The sequence below is a fragment of the Brachycentrus maculatus genome, unplaced genomic scaffold (genome assembly GCF_059751285.1).
Source record: "Brachycentrus maculatus isolate JH-2025_06_01 unplaced genomic scaffold, ASM5975128v1 h1tg000240l, whole genome shotgun sequence".
In the NCBI taxonomy this organism is placed as follows: Eukaryota; Metazoa; Arthropoda; class Insecta; order Trichoptera; family Brachycentridae; genus Brachycentrus; species Brachycentrus maculatus.
The window spans coordinates 1554927-1572484 of record NW_028280991.1 but is presented as its reverse complement, the minus strand read 5'-3'; the positions used below and the strand labels follow the sequence as shown (position 1 = coordinate 1572484).

The 17558-nt window shown below is 32.6% G+C and overlaps 1 protein-coding gene across 1 annotated transcript; it reads left to right on the top strand.

Annotated features, from left to right (window-relative positions):
• The first annotated feature begins 113 nt into the window (after window positions 1-113).
• On the top strand, window positions 114-16994 carry LOC148306488 (cilia- and flagella-associated protein 43). The gene is made up of 29 exons (XM_088264904.1): window positions 114-2045; window positions 3377-3540; window positions 3711-3812; window positions 4301-4463; window positions 4549-4741; window positions 5243-5368; window positions 5511-5695; window positions 6028-6130; window positions 6218-6463; window positions 7082-7217; window positions 7295-7461; window positions 8348-8498; window positions 8581-8793; window positions 9358-9569; window positions 10057-10343; window positions 11226-11442; window positions 11524-11644; window positions 11762-11880; window positions 12024-12191; window positions 12311-12612; window positions 13275-13469; window positions 13541-13666; window positions 13803-13908; window positions 14020-14178; window positions 14819-14932; window positions 15103-15246; window positions 15325-15480; window positions 16486-16622; window positions 16723-16994. The coding sequence occupies exons 1-29, from the start codon at window positions 1993-1995 to the stop codon at window positions 16856-16858; spliced, it is 4701 nt and encodes a 1566-aa protein (XP_088121030.1). The 5' UTR covers window positions 114-1992; the 3' UTR covers window positions 16859-16994.
• The last annotated feature ends 564 nt before the right edge of the window (window positions 16995-17558 follow it).

Genomic DNA, 17558 nt, shown 5'->3' with positions numbered 1-17558 from the left:
GGTACATATGTATGTATGGTATGCATTGAGTTTTTTCTGACAAAACACTGTAAACGCCAGTAAGGTAAAGATCGTTTTGTTCTAATTAATCTAATTAATACAATTCATACACAAATCCATTTTTTCTTCAGGTTATGCAAATATGTATTTATTTTGAGGAGATAAAATTAAATAAAACTGTTTTTATCAAACTGGTGTTCATAATATATTATATTTTGTCACAAGTAATTGATTTATTCACCATGTTTTTTATTCACCAAAAATATTTTCAAAATTCTGCGCAAAATATTTTTCCACTTAAAAATCTTCATTTGATTACTCAAGATTACCGAAATGAGAAAACTTATCAAGACATAATTTTTAAAACTTTTTTTTTACATTGATTATTGAATCTTATCTTTTTGGTGAATATAAAGGGTCCGCCAAATAACTTTTTTTTTTTGAAAATGCTATAAAAAAAAAACTACTGAATATTTTCTCAAATTTCTTTTTTTATTTATAAGTACAATCCTTCCGGTTAATAATGGAAAATAATTTCACTCAAATGGCTGCCTCGGCTGGCCATGCAGTAGCCTACACGATCGGTCCAATTTTTAAGCACATTATCGATTGTGTGCAGCTGTATTTCACCAATGGCTTCACGAATATTGTCCTTTAAAGCGTCAATTGTCTCTGGCTTGTCGGCGTAACATTTATCTTTGAGGGCACCCCACAAATAATAGTCCAACGGTGTCAAATCGCAGCTCCGAGGTGGCCAAACGACATCAGCTCTGCGGCTGATAATGCGATCTTCAAAAACAGGGCGCAAAACATCGAGTGTAGCTTCGGCTGTGTGGCACGTAGCGCCGTCCTGTTGAAACCAAATGTTGCCAATATCCTCCTCTTCAATTTTTGTGAACAAAAATCCGTTCAACATGGCCCGATAACGATCGCCATTGACTGTAACGGCCACTCCTTGCTCATTTTCAAAGAAAAATGGCCCAATTATGCCTCTGGACCAAAATCCGCACCAAACAGTGACTCGTTTTGGGTGTACCGGCTTTTCAATGTATGCGTGCGGGTTTTCTGTGCCCAAAATACGACAATTTTGCTTGTTTACATACCCGCCAAGATCAAAATGAGCTTCATCCGAAAAGATGATTTTTTTGGCAAAATCGGCATCTTCTGTAAGTCGATCGCAGGCCCACTCAGCGAAGCGAAAACGCATTGGATGGTCAGTTGGCTTCAACTCCTGAACCAATTGGACTTTGTATGGCGTCATACCAAGGTCTTTATGCAAAATTCGTCTCAATGATGTCTCCGAAATGTTCAATTGTTGAGAACGACGGTGAATTGATGTTGATGGCGCTTCACGCACACTTTCTGCCACAACATCGATATTCTCGGGTGTACGCACTGTTTTTGGCTTTTCACGCTTTGGTTTATCGATGAGGATGCCAGTTTCTTTCACTTTTTTCACAAGATAACGAACATACGGAGCTGACGGTGCTTCTCTTCTTCCAAAAACCGTACGCAATTTTCGCACACATTCTGCAACATTACCATGATTTTCAAAGTAATGTCGCAATATTTCCCAGCGTTGTTCAAGCGTATACACAACCATATTCGCTCAGCGGAAGGATAAAACTAATTATCTGTCAAATCAGACATGAGCTAAGTGTTACCATTCACGAAATAAGCACTAGTTGAAAAAAAAAACTTTAGATGGCGGACCCTATATAAGTATTAACGCTAAATGTCAAGGTACCTACCTACCTATGTACTTTAAATCGAAATCAGTGCCTAGTATTTTTATGTAGAATCTAAAAGGCGGTATGAGTGTTAAAATATGAATATTACTATCACTTGTATTGTGTAACTATGGTACCCAATATTGCTATGGAAACAAAGTTAGTGATTCCTCAAATACAAACAGTTTTGTCTTAAATACATTGTAATAATATTTTTTATTACAATTGCTATTCACAATAAATCAGTTATTTTTATAAAAATATGGGTGAAGAAGATATACCGGATGAAATTCTAACTGCGGAAGATACTGTAAGGTAAATAATATTGATTATTGATGACTTGTTTATTGGGTATCCGTGTTGACTTTGTCTTTTCCCCAAATTTCGATGGGCATTTCAGAATTCATCTTCAGGGAGAAGTGAATGGTTATTTAAAAAATGTTTGAATGCAAAATATTTTTATTTTTTTTGCAAATTAATTGGTGCATTAAGGATTGTTAGAGTGAATAATTTATTATACCTGATTTAGACAGATTTTCATTTTTCAAAATAATTGCATTATTATGTGCCTTAGTATTTGTACATTTTTTTTGTTGCATTTTTGTATATTCTCAGGAGCTCTCATGATTGTTTCAATGATTATACAATTTTCCAATCTTATCATAAAACAAGAGCAAGTAATGCTAACAATTTAACCATATTTTTCTTTTCCCTATTTTATCACAGTGAAGTGCCCTTAAGGTAGTATTTTATAAAAATGGTGCTGTACAAATTATCAAAATTATTATTATCGTGGATTTTAGATTTAGGAATGTAACCCCTAGCAAATAAAGAAGAAAAAAAACAAATGCGTTTGCTATTGGTACTACCTAATGGGTATGGATTTAAAAATCTAACTAAAATGTTCAAATGAAATCGTTCGGCGAATACAATCACAATATTTCCATTACTGCCATCTCTATGTCAGATGCATAATAAGCAAAATAATTATATCCTTGAAATATTTTATTTAATACAAATATCATGGTCGTAAATACTTCTCTCGAACTCGGGGCCTCTAGCATGGTAGCCTAGCACGCTAACCACTACATTATGGAGATGGTCAAAATAAATATTTGTGATTTTTCAGTCTTTAATATTTATTTCATATGACCCTGGACTGGTACCTGAAGTGGAAAGCTGAACACCTTTCCTTCGTGTATTTAACTATCAAGATAACCCTGCTTCTATACAATGCAGTGCCCTATGCACCATTGGGTGCGGATAAGGGTTAGAAGAAGAAGAAATACTTCTTTAGTTTGCTTGCTGTGATTAGTGGCTGTCACTCGCCATCTCTATTTGAGTAGATTTATTAATCCGGGAATCGAACCAGAATGCAAACATGACATCTTTGGATGGGTAGTATAAGTACAATAATTATTTGAGTGACATCTGCAGTTGAGAACATTAACAGCATATTTATCCAAGAATTAAATCAGAATGCGTGTACGACATCTCTGGGCCAATAGTACATATCATTATAATATTTGCTTTTTTGCCATCTCTAGCTAGATTGATTTATTATCAACAATGTTTTATTCAGTAATTATAAAGCTAATTCACTGAACAGTAGTCGCAAATTCAAAAAGAGAATATTGTTTTTACAGATGGGCAACTCTTGGAAATCTGAGCAGTTTAACATTTTTAGGAAAGGATGTGTTTGCTCTCTGCGACAAGCTACATATTTACTTTTATAACATTTCTGGCAAAAGTGAACTAATTTACAATGCCACCAATCCAGATAGTGGTGATGGAGTAGAATGCTTTTCTGGTATCTATAATTTTTACATTTTTTATGTTTATAAGAATCCTCATCATTTTCACCTTATCTTCTGCCTATTTCTTACAAAATTTGTTAACTCAAATGTTTTTATTTCTGACTGCCATTTTGTTTTGTCATAGCATCCAAGCATTATCAAAATTTGTTCTTTTTTATTTTAGGACACAGGACATCACAAATATTTGTGTTTGCTGAGTTATGTGAATCTCCCAGATTATTCCTATTAACTTATCCAGATTTTCGAGTTATGCGAATTATCAGAGGTAGATACAATAAAATTTATGGAGACAGTATTGATTTATGTATATATATATATATATCTACATACATATAAGATTTTCACTACTTTATTAAAATCCTTTCACAATAAAAACTAACAAGATAAGATAAGCAATAACATTTAAAAATAAAATAAAACGATGGAATAAAAGAGTTTTTTGTTGTTGTTATATATTGTAAAAAAAATCTATATTGAAGTAATCATTATTAAAAATTATTTTAGGTAAAAGTTATTTCATTCTCTGTTCCCCTCTTAAATAATATTTCACACCCCATTTGAGTTTCCACTGTAGAAGATAAAAGGTTTTGCTTGAGGTCCTCATGGATTGCGGATACTGCGATTTGGCCCTTGATATTAACTAGGGGAAAAGTGTTGCATCCTTATTATTTTTAAATTCATACGTAAACATACATGCTTTTTTTCTTTGAATATTATGATTAAATAAATAATGTATTATCTTTTAAATCTAAGATGAAGCAATAACAGCTTACGCAGCTTTGGGACTAACGGAACTAGAGCAAATTATTACATTATCAGCATATCCCAATTACTTAATAACGGTGTGGTGTTGGAGAACTAGCAGAAAATTAATTTCCTGCGAAACTGGGGTTAGGTCCCCTAGCTTTTTCTTCAGGTATCATTAGCTTATTTTACTTGAAAACCTAAATGGAAATTAACTTAATCTTTTGCATATAAACTCAAAACAATGTCCATTTTAGCTGTAGTTTACAAAACAGTCTAATTGTACATGGTTGGGCAAAAAAATACTGCATTTGGGAAGTCGCCCCGTGCTACAAGTCTTGTACACTATTGGCTCGAAATCTTCATGGAAATGTCCCTAATATTATTGATATGGTGTGGTCACCTGAAGGAAACCTTTATTGCATTGACAGAAATGCTAATATTTATTCGGTGAGTCTGATTATACTACAAAATCTGGGGTGGAAATTTACAATATAACAAACAGGTGGTTTGTAATATCCTTGACCGCTCTGGTTCCTACAAAAAATTACTAACCTGTGCTGCATTATGGCTTACCCTGGTCCATTCTAATTCTGTCAGTAATATATAATATGTATGATGACTATATTAATATGGTTGCATCCATAGTCCACTGGTTGAGATTCCTTTGTAATTTTATGTAACTTGTAATATTAATATATTTTTACGATAATAAAATTTAACATGCTACCTTGAGGTATGTATGAACTGGCACCTAGAATATAAAACAAAATAAAATACATGGAAGTCATTTGGATGGCATTGCATAAATTTAACATAATACTCTTAATATGTATATAAAGGATATGGAGGCAAACAACATATATCCATAAAGTACATAAATATGTATATTGTTATGTGATTTTATTACCTGATAATATTCAACAATTAATTGATTATTTAATTTTTCAGGTTTTAAGTGATGGTATTGGTATGACTGTTAATAAAGAGTACACCTCCAATTATGGCCCATATATTCCATCTATTTCATGCTACAAAAATGGTTTGGTAATTTATGGAACTGAACTGGAATTAAAGGTTTTATTTTTTAAATTAATAATGTTTTTACTTTCTACTCTTATATATTCTATATTACTTGTAGTATGCAATTTCAAATACATTCTTGGTATGTAATTTTTTCTTACTTATACATGTATATTTATACAATATACATTTTTAGCATTTCATAAAGGTGAATAAAGAATGGATTATAGATTGGAGTTACATTCCTGAAGCACCAATTGTAAAGGTTATAACTGGAGGCCTTGGAGAAATATTACTTATTGTGCTAAAAACTGGGAAATTAATGACAATTACTTATGAAAATGACTCAGTAAATACTACTGAACTATATTTTTGGCAAAGGTATTTGATTTTCGCCAATGCAGATATCCTCACAAAATAATATGATGTGCTATTCTCCTTAGTGTGGTAGTTGGGGTATTTAGATACTATGCACTAGATTACAGGTTTTATTCTCAACATAAAGTGGTTATTTTTGACAGTGTAATCTTTGCTGGGTGATCAGTCTTTTTAGATGCCAGTTCAGTATATGTAACATATCGTTATTATATTGCTTTAATACTTAAAATCAATATTGACAAAGATGCTGGAATTGAACCTGGAATCTCACGCATGAGTTTAACTTTTACAATGTGGTTTGTATCAGTGAGTGACACCATCTGTTTTTTTTTCAGTTCCATTCAGTTTATCGGAGTTTTAAACCCTTCTGGTAATACAATCGTGACGGTTAATAATGAAAACCTTGTTTGTTTGTGGAATAGTTTAACCGGCCAACTAGTATGTATTTATATAATCATAATTTTTAAAATAATTATTACATATTGGTATATTAAACACATTTAAGTCATTCATAATGTTTATCAGTTTTCTAGAACCAAAATGAACAATGTAATAAGCTATATCAGTTGTTCTCCTGTTTCTGCATTGATCGCTATGTGCATACAGTCTGGAATTGATAATGGAATATGCATATTTAATGCTGATACACAACTAAAATTAACTTGTTATAAATGTTTAACCAATGAAGAATTGAATCACATTGTATGGAGTGCGAGTGGAAATGAATTGATTGTTTCTGCAATGCAAACTGGGCAAATATTCTTTTTGAAGGTACAAATTATTTAGTATTGTAATATATGTATTGGGGGAGTGGGGTATGTCTCATGGGATAATTATACTCAACTGTGACATTCAATGATACTTTATTGTGAACTGACAGCAATGCTTCCTATCTAGTCATAGTTTTTTTTAACAGAAAGCTTCACACCTCTCACAAACTGTCTCAAGCATTCGTCCTTACATACCATCAGACTCTTTTTTTATACATATTCCTTTCAAGTATGCTGTATTATATATTGTCCGCCTCCATAGTGTAATGGTCAGCACGCTTGGCTACCGTACTGGAGGTCCCGGGTTCGATTCCCGGGGGCGGGTCAAATAAATATAAGTGATTTTTTTTTCACTGATATTTATTAAATATTACCCTGGACTGGTACCTGAAGCGGAGGGCTGATCACCTTTCCCTTCATGTGTTAACGATCAAGATAACACTGCGTTTATATGATGCAGTGCCCTATGCACCATCGGGTGCGGATGAGGGTTTGAAGAAGATGAACTTTTATATATTCTACTTATTTTGTTGCCTTTATATATTTTAGTTTCATAAAATAAAGGGAGAGTATTGAATGTATTCTTATCATCAAAAATAATTTTATTGAAATATTTTAGTACAAGAGTCCACCAAACATAGATGTTATAAATATGATCCATATAAAAAGTAATATTGTTGAATGTTGGTCTGTTACAATGGGGAAAGATTTGTATTTTATGTGTCTGGCTTTGGTTGTCAATGTTTATACAAACAGTAAGTAAAATTACATTATTTTTGTAGTTCAATCGGAAGATGTAACATAACTGAATATGTTTCTTTTCACATTACAGTTCCGGAAAAAGTTGTGATGTTTTATAATTTTTTAACCAGCAAAAAGTTTTCAACACTGGGAAGAATTGAACCCACTCTGATGAAAGTTTTTCAATTAGAGAACAACATATTGATTGGAATTAACACTCTGCCTAAAGAAATTCAAGTCTTCAGTCTTTTTATAGAGGTATTTTATCAATTGACTAAATTTAATACTATGTGCGCATATTCACAGTCAAGTGCCTATTCTAAAACAGAAAAAAATCAACATTATTATTTTTAGTTTTGAATATTGAAAGCATTAACTTTGTGGATCATATTGATATATTATTTCGAGAAATAAAAATACTTTGTGTTTTGATCCACTCACATTTTTATTAACCAACTAGTTTCGGCAACAACCTGTTGCCCTCTTCAGGGTTAAATTTATGACTAAACATGTTAAGTCATAAATTAAACCCTGAAGAGGGCAACAGGTTGTTGCCGAAACTAGTTGGTTAATAAAAATGTGAGTGGATCAAAACACAAAGTATTTTTATTTCTCGAAATAATTTATTATTTTTAGCTCCGAGGTATACCAGATATTTTGATGCTTACAATATCTTCATTAAATAATATTAAAACAATCAATATTCATAATATTTTAAATATTCAGACTTAAGTATTATTTTTATATGCGATTTTGCTTCATAAATATAACCGATTATTGTGTATCGATTTTTATGCATGATTTGAAAATTATCTTTTTGTAAATGCATTTAGTGGTATTACTTAACCCACTATACATGTCAAAAATTATCCAATGCATTTCATCAGTACACAAGCAAAATACACCAAGTTAAGAAAACGTGTTTTGGGATATTCGAATTTTAAAGTTTACTTTTTGAATTTATATTTGTGTGTAGAGATTTTTTTGTACATATAATTATGTTAATTTTTACATTCTACTATGATATAAAACTCCAAATTTACTCAGGATGATATTTAAAATACAAAATAAAAATAAAAGATGCTAAGAGCTTGGATTGCGTACTAACAAGATTTTATTTCACTATTTTGAAATATGTTTTTAGGAAGAATTTGTGAAAATGAATTCAGATGAACTTATTCCTTTGGATTTTGAAATATCTGGAATATTTATGAATAAAGATCGTGGCGGAGTTTTCATGTGGGGATTAGATGGAATGATTATTTATAAAACATCTGTTTTTGAACCTGAAATAAGTAAGAATTGTATTATAAAATATTTTGCACAGAAAATTCCTTCTAGAAGCAAGGTACTAAGCATACATTTTTTGTATTTCAGAGTTCAAAATAAAAGCAAAGCATCCATTAGATAAGAGTTTGAAGTATGTGATTTTCGACCCTCAACAAAGGTACGCCGTGTCTCTATCCTTTGATGGATCTCTCACCATTCACAATGTATCAGCGAACATCAATATCAAAGTCGGTGATCTATCAGGAAAATCAATTATACCTGTTGAAACTTTTAAAGAAGATATATTTGATGATTGCGATGGTAGGTATCTGGTTATATAGAAAATAGTTTTGAAATATTGTTAATAATAAGTAAAAAAAAAAATTATCATATTTTTGACCAAATACTTGAGATCATCTCAACTTGTTGTTGAGTTGTCAAAATGTAAAAATAACTGCTAAGTGGAGAAACCCAGATTTGTAAACAAGGATTTGGACACACAAAAATGTTGTGAATAGAATAATTATGTAAAATTTAACAAGTATGTAAAATATAGATTATTTTAAAATTTAAAATAATCTAATTTTACATATTGGGCGTCCCCAATATGTAAAATAATCCGGTTAGGATCATGCATACATCTAAAGAAAAGCATCTTTGCTGAATAAAAGCTATCTCAAACCAACCATAGATGAATCCGGTGAACTCACACATAAAGCATCGTAAGATTTATGATAAATATAGGAGTTCCAAATATTTGAGTATAGTAGTTGTCAATCGTGGGTAGAATGGTGAATGTTACACGTGTGTAAGGTGATCACTTAACCAGGTCATAGGCTGTATAAATACCCAGACTTCTATATTCTTCTCCATCTATTTTTATAGAAACTTGGATACAAAATATTGAGAGTAGAAAGGAAGATCAGGAAACTGCGCAATGGGCAGATCTACGCGAGCGTCTGGAGAGAGACTTTGATTCCTTACAAGAACGTCTGCTTTTATTGATAGAAGAAAATATTTTAGCTCCACCGATGCACCAATTGCCCCTAAGTATTTTCAATTTGCACTTAGACGCCCAAGCCCAAAGAGATAAAAATGTGAGTAGACGAGTATTATCTTACTTAAGGCAAGTCTCTTTTATTTATCTCCAATAGTTCTTTATACTGTACCATGTCTCAGGATGGACAGAGCAAAACAAAATGAGACTGGTCCTTGAAATTCTTAACATTAACACAACACTTTGGTTCCTGAGATTCTTGAAAATATATCTCCTGAATGGAAACCGGAGTAGTATAATTTAAGAATATTTGAAACCGTTTAGACTGCTCCAGTTCACATTTTCTTGAAAATATATATATTGACGAGTTCTGTGGTATAATTCATAATTATGTAACTCACATCGTTGGTTTGATTCCCGTCAATTTAGCAAAAATAAATTCAAGATAGATTTTTAATATTGCATTGTATTTTTTACACTTTTATTCTTTCTTTTGCCATATGGTTAGTGGGATCTTTCTTTTGAAAATGAAAATCATGAAGAAATTGCATTGACTTTTTTGAAGATTTTTTATTTTTATTTCTTAGGCTGCCATCGAACGGGAAAGGGTTCACGGAGAATTAGAGGAACAAATAAAAGCTCAAGATAAGATTACAGAATGGATAAAATCAAAGTGCTGGGATCCAATGGATGTGGTTGGAAAAGAATTGCATGCAATATTTACATCAAATTTTGTTGAAAATTATGCCCTGACCCCTAAAACCATTGTCCATCAAAATGAGGCAATAGTAGTTGAAAACTTTAGACAACTCGAGTGTATGCAAGAACAAAACTTGTTTAAACCTTGGATACCTCCTGAACCCCTCTCTGTAGCGTGAGTAAACTGATTTCGATAGGTTATATAAAGAATCACTAGGATTATCATAATTAAGGATAATTTGTTATTTGTATTCAAAGCATTTACTTTGTGGTCAAACATTTTAATTGATATTAGTAATGTTAGTAAATAACCACTCACCGACTACTTCTGTCTACCGGTTTCGAGACGTACCCGTCTCTTCGTCAGGACATACACTACAATTTAACAATCATGCGAACAACACTACACCACACCCACTTAGTACTATTCACATACACTATCACTACACATGCAAAACATGCAGAGCGAGTTGTTAGTCCCACCATGCTTTTTGGGAAACTAAATAATAAAGTAAAAATGTAATATAAATATACGCAGGTTGGAAACTATATTAGGATTCAAAGAGAAGGGGGTAGGTTCTGGGAAGTGGGAGGAGTTGAGTTAGGAGCTGATCGGTTCCTCCCACTTCCCAGAACCTACCCCCTTCTCTTTGAATCCTAATATAGTTTCCAACCTGCGTATATTTATATTACATTTTTACTTTATTATTTAGTTTCCCAAAAAGCATGGTGGGACTAACAACTCGCTCTGCATGTTTTGCATGTGTAGTGATAGTGTATGTGAATAGTACTAAGTGGGTGTGGTGTAGTGTTGTTCGCATGATTGTTAAATTGTAGTGTATGTCCTGACGAAGAGACGGGTACGTCTCGAAACCGGTAGACAGAAGTAGTCGGTGAGTGGTTATTTACTAACATTACTAATATCAATTAAGGATAATTTGGTTCTAGAACACATTATAGCATTACCAGATCACTCTATGTAAACTGTATGTTACATTAAACGTATTAATCTTTTTATTTTGTTTCTAAATATTAACTTTAAATAATTCTGTTGTAGAGTGGACTCTTTGCATAGCATACAGAGTGTTAAAGAAGAACCCACAAATTCTTCTGAAATTGAAGTAGAGATTAGCGATAGCAAGGCGATCGAAGAATTTATCTACCAAATCACCGGTTCGTCGGCTCACATGTTCATCACTCCTTTACCCCACAGCTACGTTCAAATGCTCACGCAATCCAATTTACAAATGAGATGGCAGACTACCATGACCGAAGTTAGTATTTACTTACACACTTTTCCGTAACACTTTTACTGAACTTATTATTGGATGACCTTTCTGATATGTAATTTTTAGCAAAACACTCACAGTATACAAGTTTGGTTTAACAAACAGTTTGATGATATGATGTCCAATAAAGAAAAAGAACTCTCCATGATTAAAGAAAAGAACAGAAGATTGAATGTGATAATATCAGGTACTTATTTTTTTTTAAACTTAACTCAATTAATTACTATTTACGCAGAAATATATAATGCAGTTCATTTTGTTTCGGGTGTACAATACTAATAAATTTAAATAAAATACATTTCAGAATTGAACATTCTTTCGGAATTAAAAGGAAGTGATGAGAGGATTAATATATTCATTAGTGATCCAGAGTGGATGCAAGAAGAAATACCAACTAAATTGATAACTGTAGAAGAAGATGAGGTATTTGATTGCATAATGGCCTAATGTTGGCCTTCATTCAAAATGTATTATTAAATTGTTATTCTGTAATTTGCTAACGTAAAGTACATCGATTTTTACATGCAGATGGAGAATTGAATAACTGTCTGTTGATATAATTTCAGGTAGGAGTTACCCCATACATAAGCCCCAGCCAAGTTGTTATTCCTCAACCAGATTTAGGACCAAAGGATGACTTTAGGGAAAAAGCACTCATGTATATGATGGATGGCGTATTGGAAAAGCTTTGGCATGAAGAAATTAAAAAAGAGATTCCTAAGCCACAATGTATGGTAAGATTATATAACAAAATCATTTAGCATTCTTTGTAAAAGACATTTGTCTGCCTGTAGTACTTGCCAATAAAAAAAATGTTGTAAAAAGGAAATGCTTTCGGTTTGTTTTTGGTAAGCTCGTAAAAGAGCCAGAGGACTACGGGGAGGATGATCTCAAGCAAATAATGGAATGGGAGAAAAATGTTGAATTTCGTAATCAAGAACGAGAAAAATATTGGAAAATGTTGCGTTCCGAGTATGCCAAACTTTCCGCATCCCTTAATGAAATGATCAGCAAGTTTAATCAGAAAATAAAGGATTTTTTTTTGCTTAAATTGAAAGTGGAATCTGCTGTCGGCCAGGAAAACCTAAAACTCATGCGTATGAGATCGAGCCATCTGGACCGCATAGAGTCCGTGGAAAGAATACAGGAATTAGAGTAAGTTAATATGTATTTTATATTTAGAATTCTCAAGATTTAAGAATGTGGTGTGAGCTTCTTTATCATAAAGGCAAGACATTAATACTATATGGGAATGAAAACTGAAGGAAGATATTAAGGTAGAAAAAGAAGTATAGCAGGAATGGCTAGGGCATTCGAGGTTGCATGCCCGCATGCTTATACTAACTTCCATAATTTGGACTTTGCTTATTTATATGATTACCTTGAGGATGCTTAAGAGGAAAAGATCACATTACTTAAATACAAAAATAACTGAAAAATAATTCATAACCATCTAAATATTTTGTTTCTTTGATATTTTTTAACATTATTTTTTGTTTTCCTTGAATTTTTATACAATGTGGTCATTTTGGGTGTAGTGACTTCACTACACCCAAAGTACACTTGTACTTACACAAGCTGACTGCCAGCAACCGATACTCTATGTTGGTGGATTTTTTTTATTAATGGCCACAAAGGTGCCTTCCATTTCCATATACATATTATACAAAGGACACCTAATGTACTTTTGATTTATTTTCACAAAAAAATTCCGATCAAATACTTTTACAGTTTACATATTACACCCTCGTCTTTAGTATGCATGTATGTTGACTTATATTTTAGTCTAAACATTTTGTATTTTATTTTAAATACAGGATACAGATTGTGAAAAATGAAAATGATTTAGAAAAGGTTCAGAAAGAAATACAAGAAATACAGACTCAGCAATCAGATTGCCATATGACTTACGAAGGCCTAACTGCCCGCGACCGTGCTTTAGATAAAGGATTAAAATCTAATTTCGCTGATGTCTCACCCATTGTGGCTGACTTATGCTATAAACTGTTCAAGTATGTGAATATGAATTGAATATAATGAAGTTATGGAACATTTATGACTTACACATTACTATGTGTTTCAGAAAGAGACCAAAATGGCAACTGAGAGCGTCTATGACACCAGGGGTTTTATATGAAATGGCATATGCATGTTTAACGAAAGAGAGACCAGAATTTATTCACGTTGATTGCAATGAGTTTTTGAAAGCGTAAATATATTCAATTTTTAATTCCCTATAGCAGATCATTGCTTCCATGAATGATTCATTTATCACAAAATTACTTTTGTGGTTTTAACATTTCTGTTCATGTTTAAATTTTGAAAACCTTTGTCTTTCTCGGCAGGTTAGATCAACTAGATTTGATAAGCAATATGCCTCCAGTAATGGATGAAAATATATGGGCTAACATGTGTAAACTTCGTCGGATCAAAGTTGATAATGAAATAAAGGTTAAGCTTATTATCTTATTACTGACTTTTTTTTTAGCACTTATGACCTTTTTAAATACTTATTTTATAATATTTGGATAAATAATATAGAATGTTTATTTGTGTTGATAGATGAAAGCATCATGTGCAGAAATAGCCGAAGTCGAAGCGACTTTAGCTCTGTGGGTAAAACGGAGTGTCAATTTGAAAACTGCAGGGCTAAAAATGAAGCATGAACTATCCCAACTTCGAAGCAATATAGCAAATGCAGCAAGAAACGTTTCGATACAGGTGCTATGTAAAATTTTGTCCCAATTACATATTTACAGTACTTTATTTTGGTATTTAACCTTTCAGGAGTAATACCTTATAAAACATTTCACAGATTAGTACTGGCGTATACGGCAGTACTCCTGTGGGAGACGATAATGCCTTTTGGATGTGAGTGGTTAGTTGGTACCACCAAACAATTATTTTATCGGGTAATACGTAATATATTTTACGTAATATATATCTATGTTCACCTATAAGAAATATCTATCTTATAGTTTTAGTTAATAATTGCTAGGTACTTCTTAAAGGGCCAAAAATTATTAACTTCATTTTAATTATTATTTATGTTAGAGAACATCTTTATTTGCATTTTTTAAATAATAATAGTGAAAATTCAATTCCCATCTTTGATCTAATGTGTTTATAATAATTAATGATAAAAATATGTATTTTTAAAAATTACACGTGATTTTATAAATGATTCTGAATGTAACTTTACAGAAAGTGGCACAAACAAATGTAAAACTACATTCATACTCTTTTTACAATTTAATAATAATATTCTTATTGCTGGAGCTCAGTAGGTGAAACATATCCTTCATTGATTAATCTCATTATCTTATTTTATTATTTATATTTTGTATTCCAATAATTACAGCTTGTTATGAAGAGTGGATTTGTTGAAACCGAAACCACGGGACATGCGGAGGATTTTGATTCGGCTGTTTTAATAAAACAAGATGATGTGGATGCCATCAATGTGAAAATTCTGGTTAGTTTTGCTTGATTAAAAAAAATATTGATTTGTTTACAATGACCTCTATTAAATGGCCATTGAAAACATGGCATTGGATAAAAATATTTTTACAAATACTATACTTTATTTACAATATAAGATCATGTAGTTCACAGGATAAATTACAAAGTTAATTTAATTTTTAGGAAGCCGGTCAGCAGAAATTAAAAGCTATGCGAGCAACCACAAGTTTTAAAAAACATATCCTATCCATGGAATGGGAACATGCTAAGTTAAAAATGAAAATACGGCATCTCGAACAAGATCTCTATAATTTGGAGCGAATTAAAGTTGGTTTGAATATATATAAACTCCAATATTAATATTATTCGCATTATACGTATTAATATATTTTAATATGTTTTTAGGTTACTAAAGAGGTGCGAAAATATCTTCAAGATAAAAGCAAGAAGAACTTCATTGCTTCCCAAACAAATGCCTTTGTCGAGAGACAAATAGAGAACACGCGAACAGCTTTCAACAACACGCTGTATAAATTTATGCATCATGTAGAAGAGCTTGAGGTTAGTATTTCTAATATTTATAAAATGCTACAAGGATCTCAATAAACACTACGACTTAACCATGTCCACTCCTTAAGTGGATCATATGAAGTCCACAAACTGCCTCCAGGCACTTCTGCCAGCTTCCTTGCATCGTCCCAAGTCAGGTTTACGTCTCAAAATTCAGACGAGAACTGCCGACAGATTGTCAGCAGTGGACGTCCTAGGCGACGAGAACTTGATGCCTTGCAAGCTCTTAAAAGAGGCAAGCTTGATGTTGGCTCTCGGAAGGCATGCGAAGCACGTGGCTTGGCCAACTGAAACGCCTTTTCTTAGCAACAGTTATGACCAAGGGTTGCTGCATCTTGCGCCGTATCTCCTCGTTCCTTACAAAGTCAAACCACCACATGCCTAAAATTATTTGCGACCATGTTTTCTCAAACCTGAGCATACGGCTGCACTAGGCGCTTATACGGTGCCATGTCTCACAATCATATAAAAAATAGGAGCGATGCCGGCATTTTATAGGCAGCATTTGGTCTTCACCGAGTACAGCGCCCTTGAGGTAGTATTTATGAAAATATAAATTATCCAAAAAAAATTATTAATATTACAAATCTGAGAATAACATCTTTTTAATATTTTGCATCTCAATATATCTTATATGGAATTTGAAAAATATACATCACATGCAGATATGTTATCGTACGAGTACTGGTGTTCAACCCTGAGTGCCCTGGCCATTGCTGCTTTCTTCCTCTTGATCAGAGTACTCCTCTACATTCTTCCTCCATTTCTTTTCCCATATAAAAGCAATATCCTCCACCCGTGTATCCCATCAAACTTATTCCACTCCTAGATCTGAGTGCAGGACTGATCGCCTTACCTTTATATAATGATTGTATGAAAAAATTTACTTATTTTTGACAGTACACATGTTCAAAAAACTGTACATAAGTTCTGCATTCAAAATATATTTAGATTAACATTAAAATAAAATCATGATAAATAATATTGTGTTTACAGATGAAAGTTGAATCGATCAAAAGTAATATACAGAGAACTGATGAATATATATCTCGTATGAAAATAAAGGTTTCTGAAAAACATCATGCCGAAGATCCGGCTGCAGTGAAAAAGAAACAGAAAGTCCAAGCCAAAAGGTATCTCTAAATATTTTATTTGTATTCTCTGTTGAAAACCCATCATTGGTTAAAAACTCAATGTATATTATAATGTTTACATATCTATTTTTATTTTCAGAATGGAAGCGATGGTCTTACGCAGTCGATTACTGAGCGAGGTGCAAAAACAATACATTGCGATAGTGTTATTGCAAACCGAGCTGGAACTACAGCGTTTAAGAACGTTCCCAACACTTTCTATGTCTAAAAAATAATGTTATTTCACCTTAATTAGTTATAATTATTATGTTTTGAGCCAATTTTTATTTTCTTAAGCTTGGGGTTCAGTAAACCTTCATTTTAGTTTTAATTTGTAACAGGTATCCTATATAAATAATAAACTTCTATTATTGAATTGCTTATTTTTATTTCCTCCTCCGTAGTGTAATGGTCAGCACGCTGGGCTAACATACTGGAGGTCCCGGGTTCGATTGCCAGGGGGGGGTCAAATAAATATTAGTGATTTTTTCACATTAATATTCATTTAATATAACCCTGGACTGGTATCTGAAGCGGAGGGCTGATCACCTTTCCTTCATGTGTTAATGATCAAGATAATACTGCGTTTATATGATGCAGTGCCCTATGTACCATAGAGTGCGGATAAGGGTTTGAATGAAAATGAAGTTTATATCACAGGCTATTTTCACGTAAATGACGTGAATGAAGACTGTAAATTAAAATACCCTTATCTGAAAATAAGATAGATTTTATTTTTCTAATAGATGGGCAAATGTTTCCATTAATGCTTATGGTGCAGGGGCTGTTTGTCTCTATCTTTTGGTATTGTCTTAGTGTTTCCCATCAGCCTTCCATTTTGCGGCTTTCCATTCATTGTCAGTTTTTGGTCGTGCGTCAAAATGGCAGAAATCAGTCTGTCTCTGTCATATATCAAGGCATCGCTTATTTTTCATC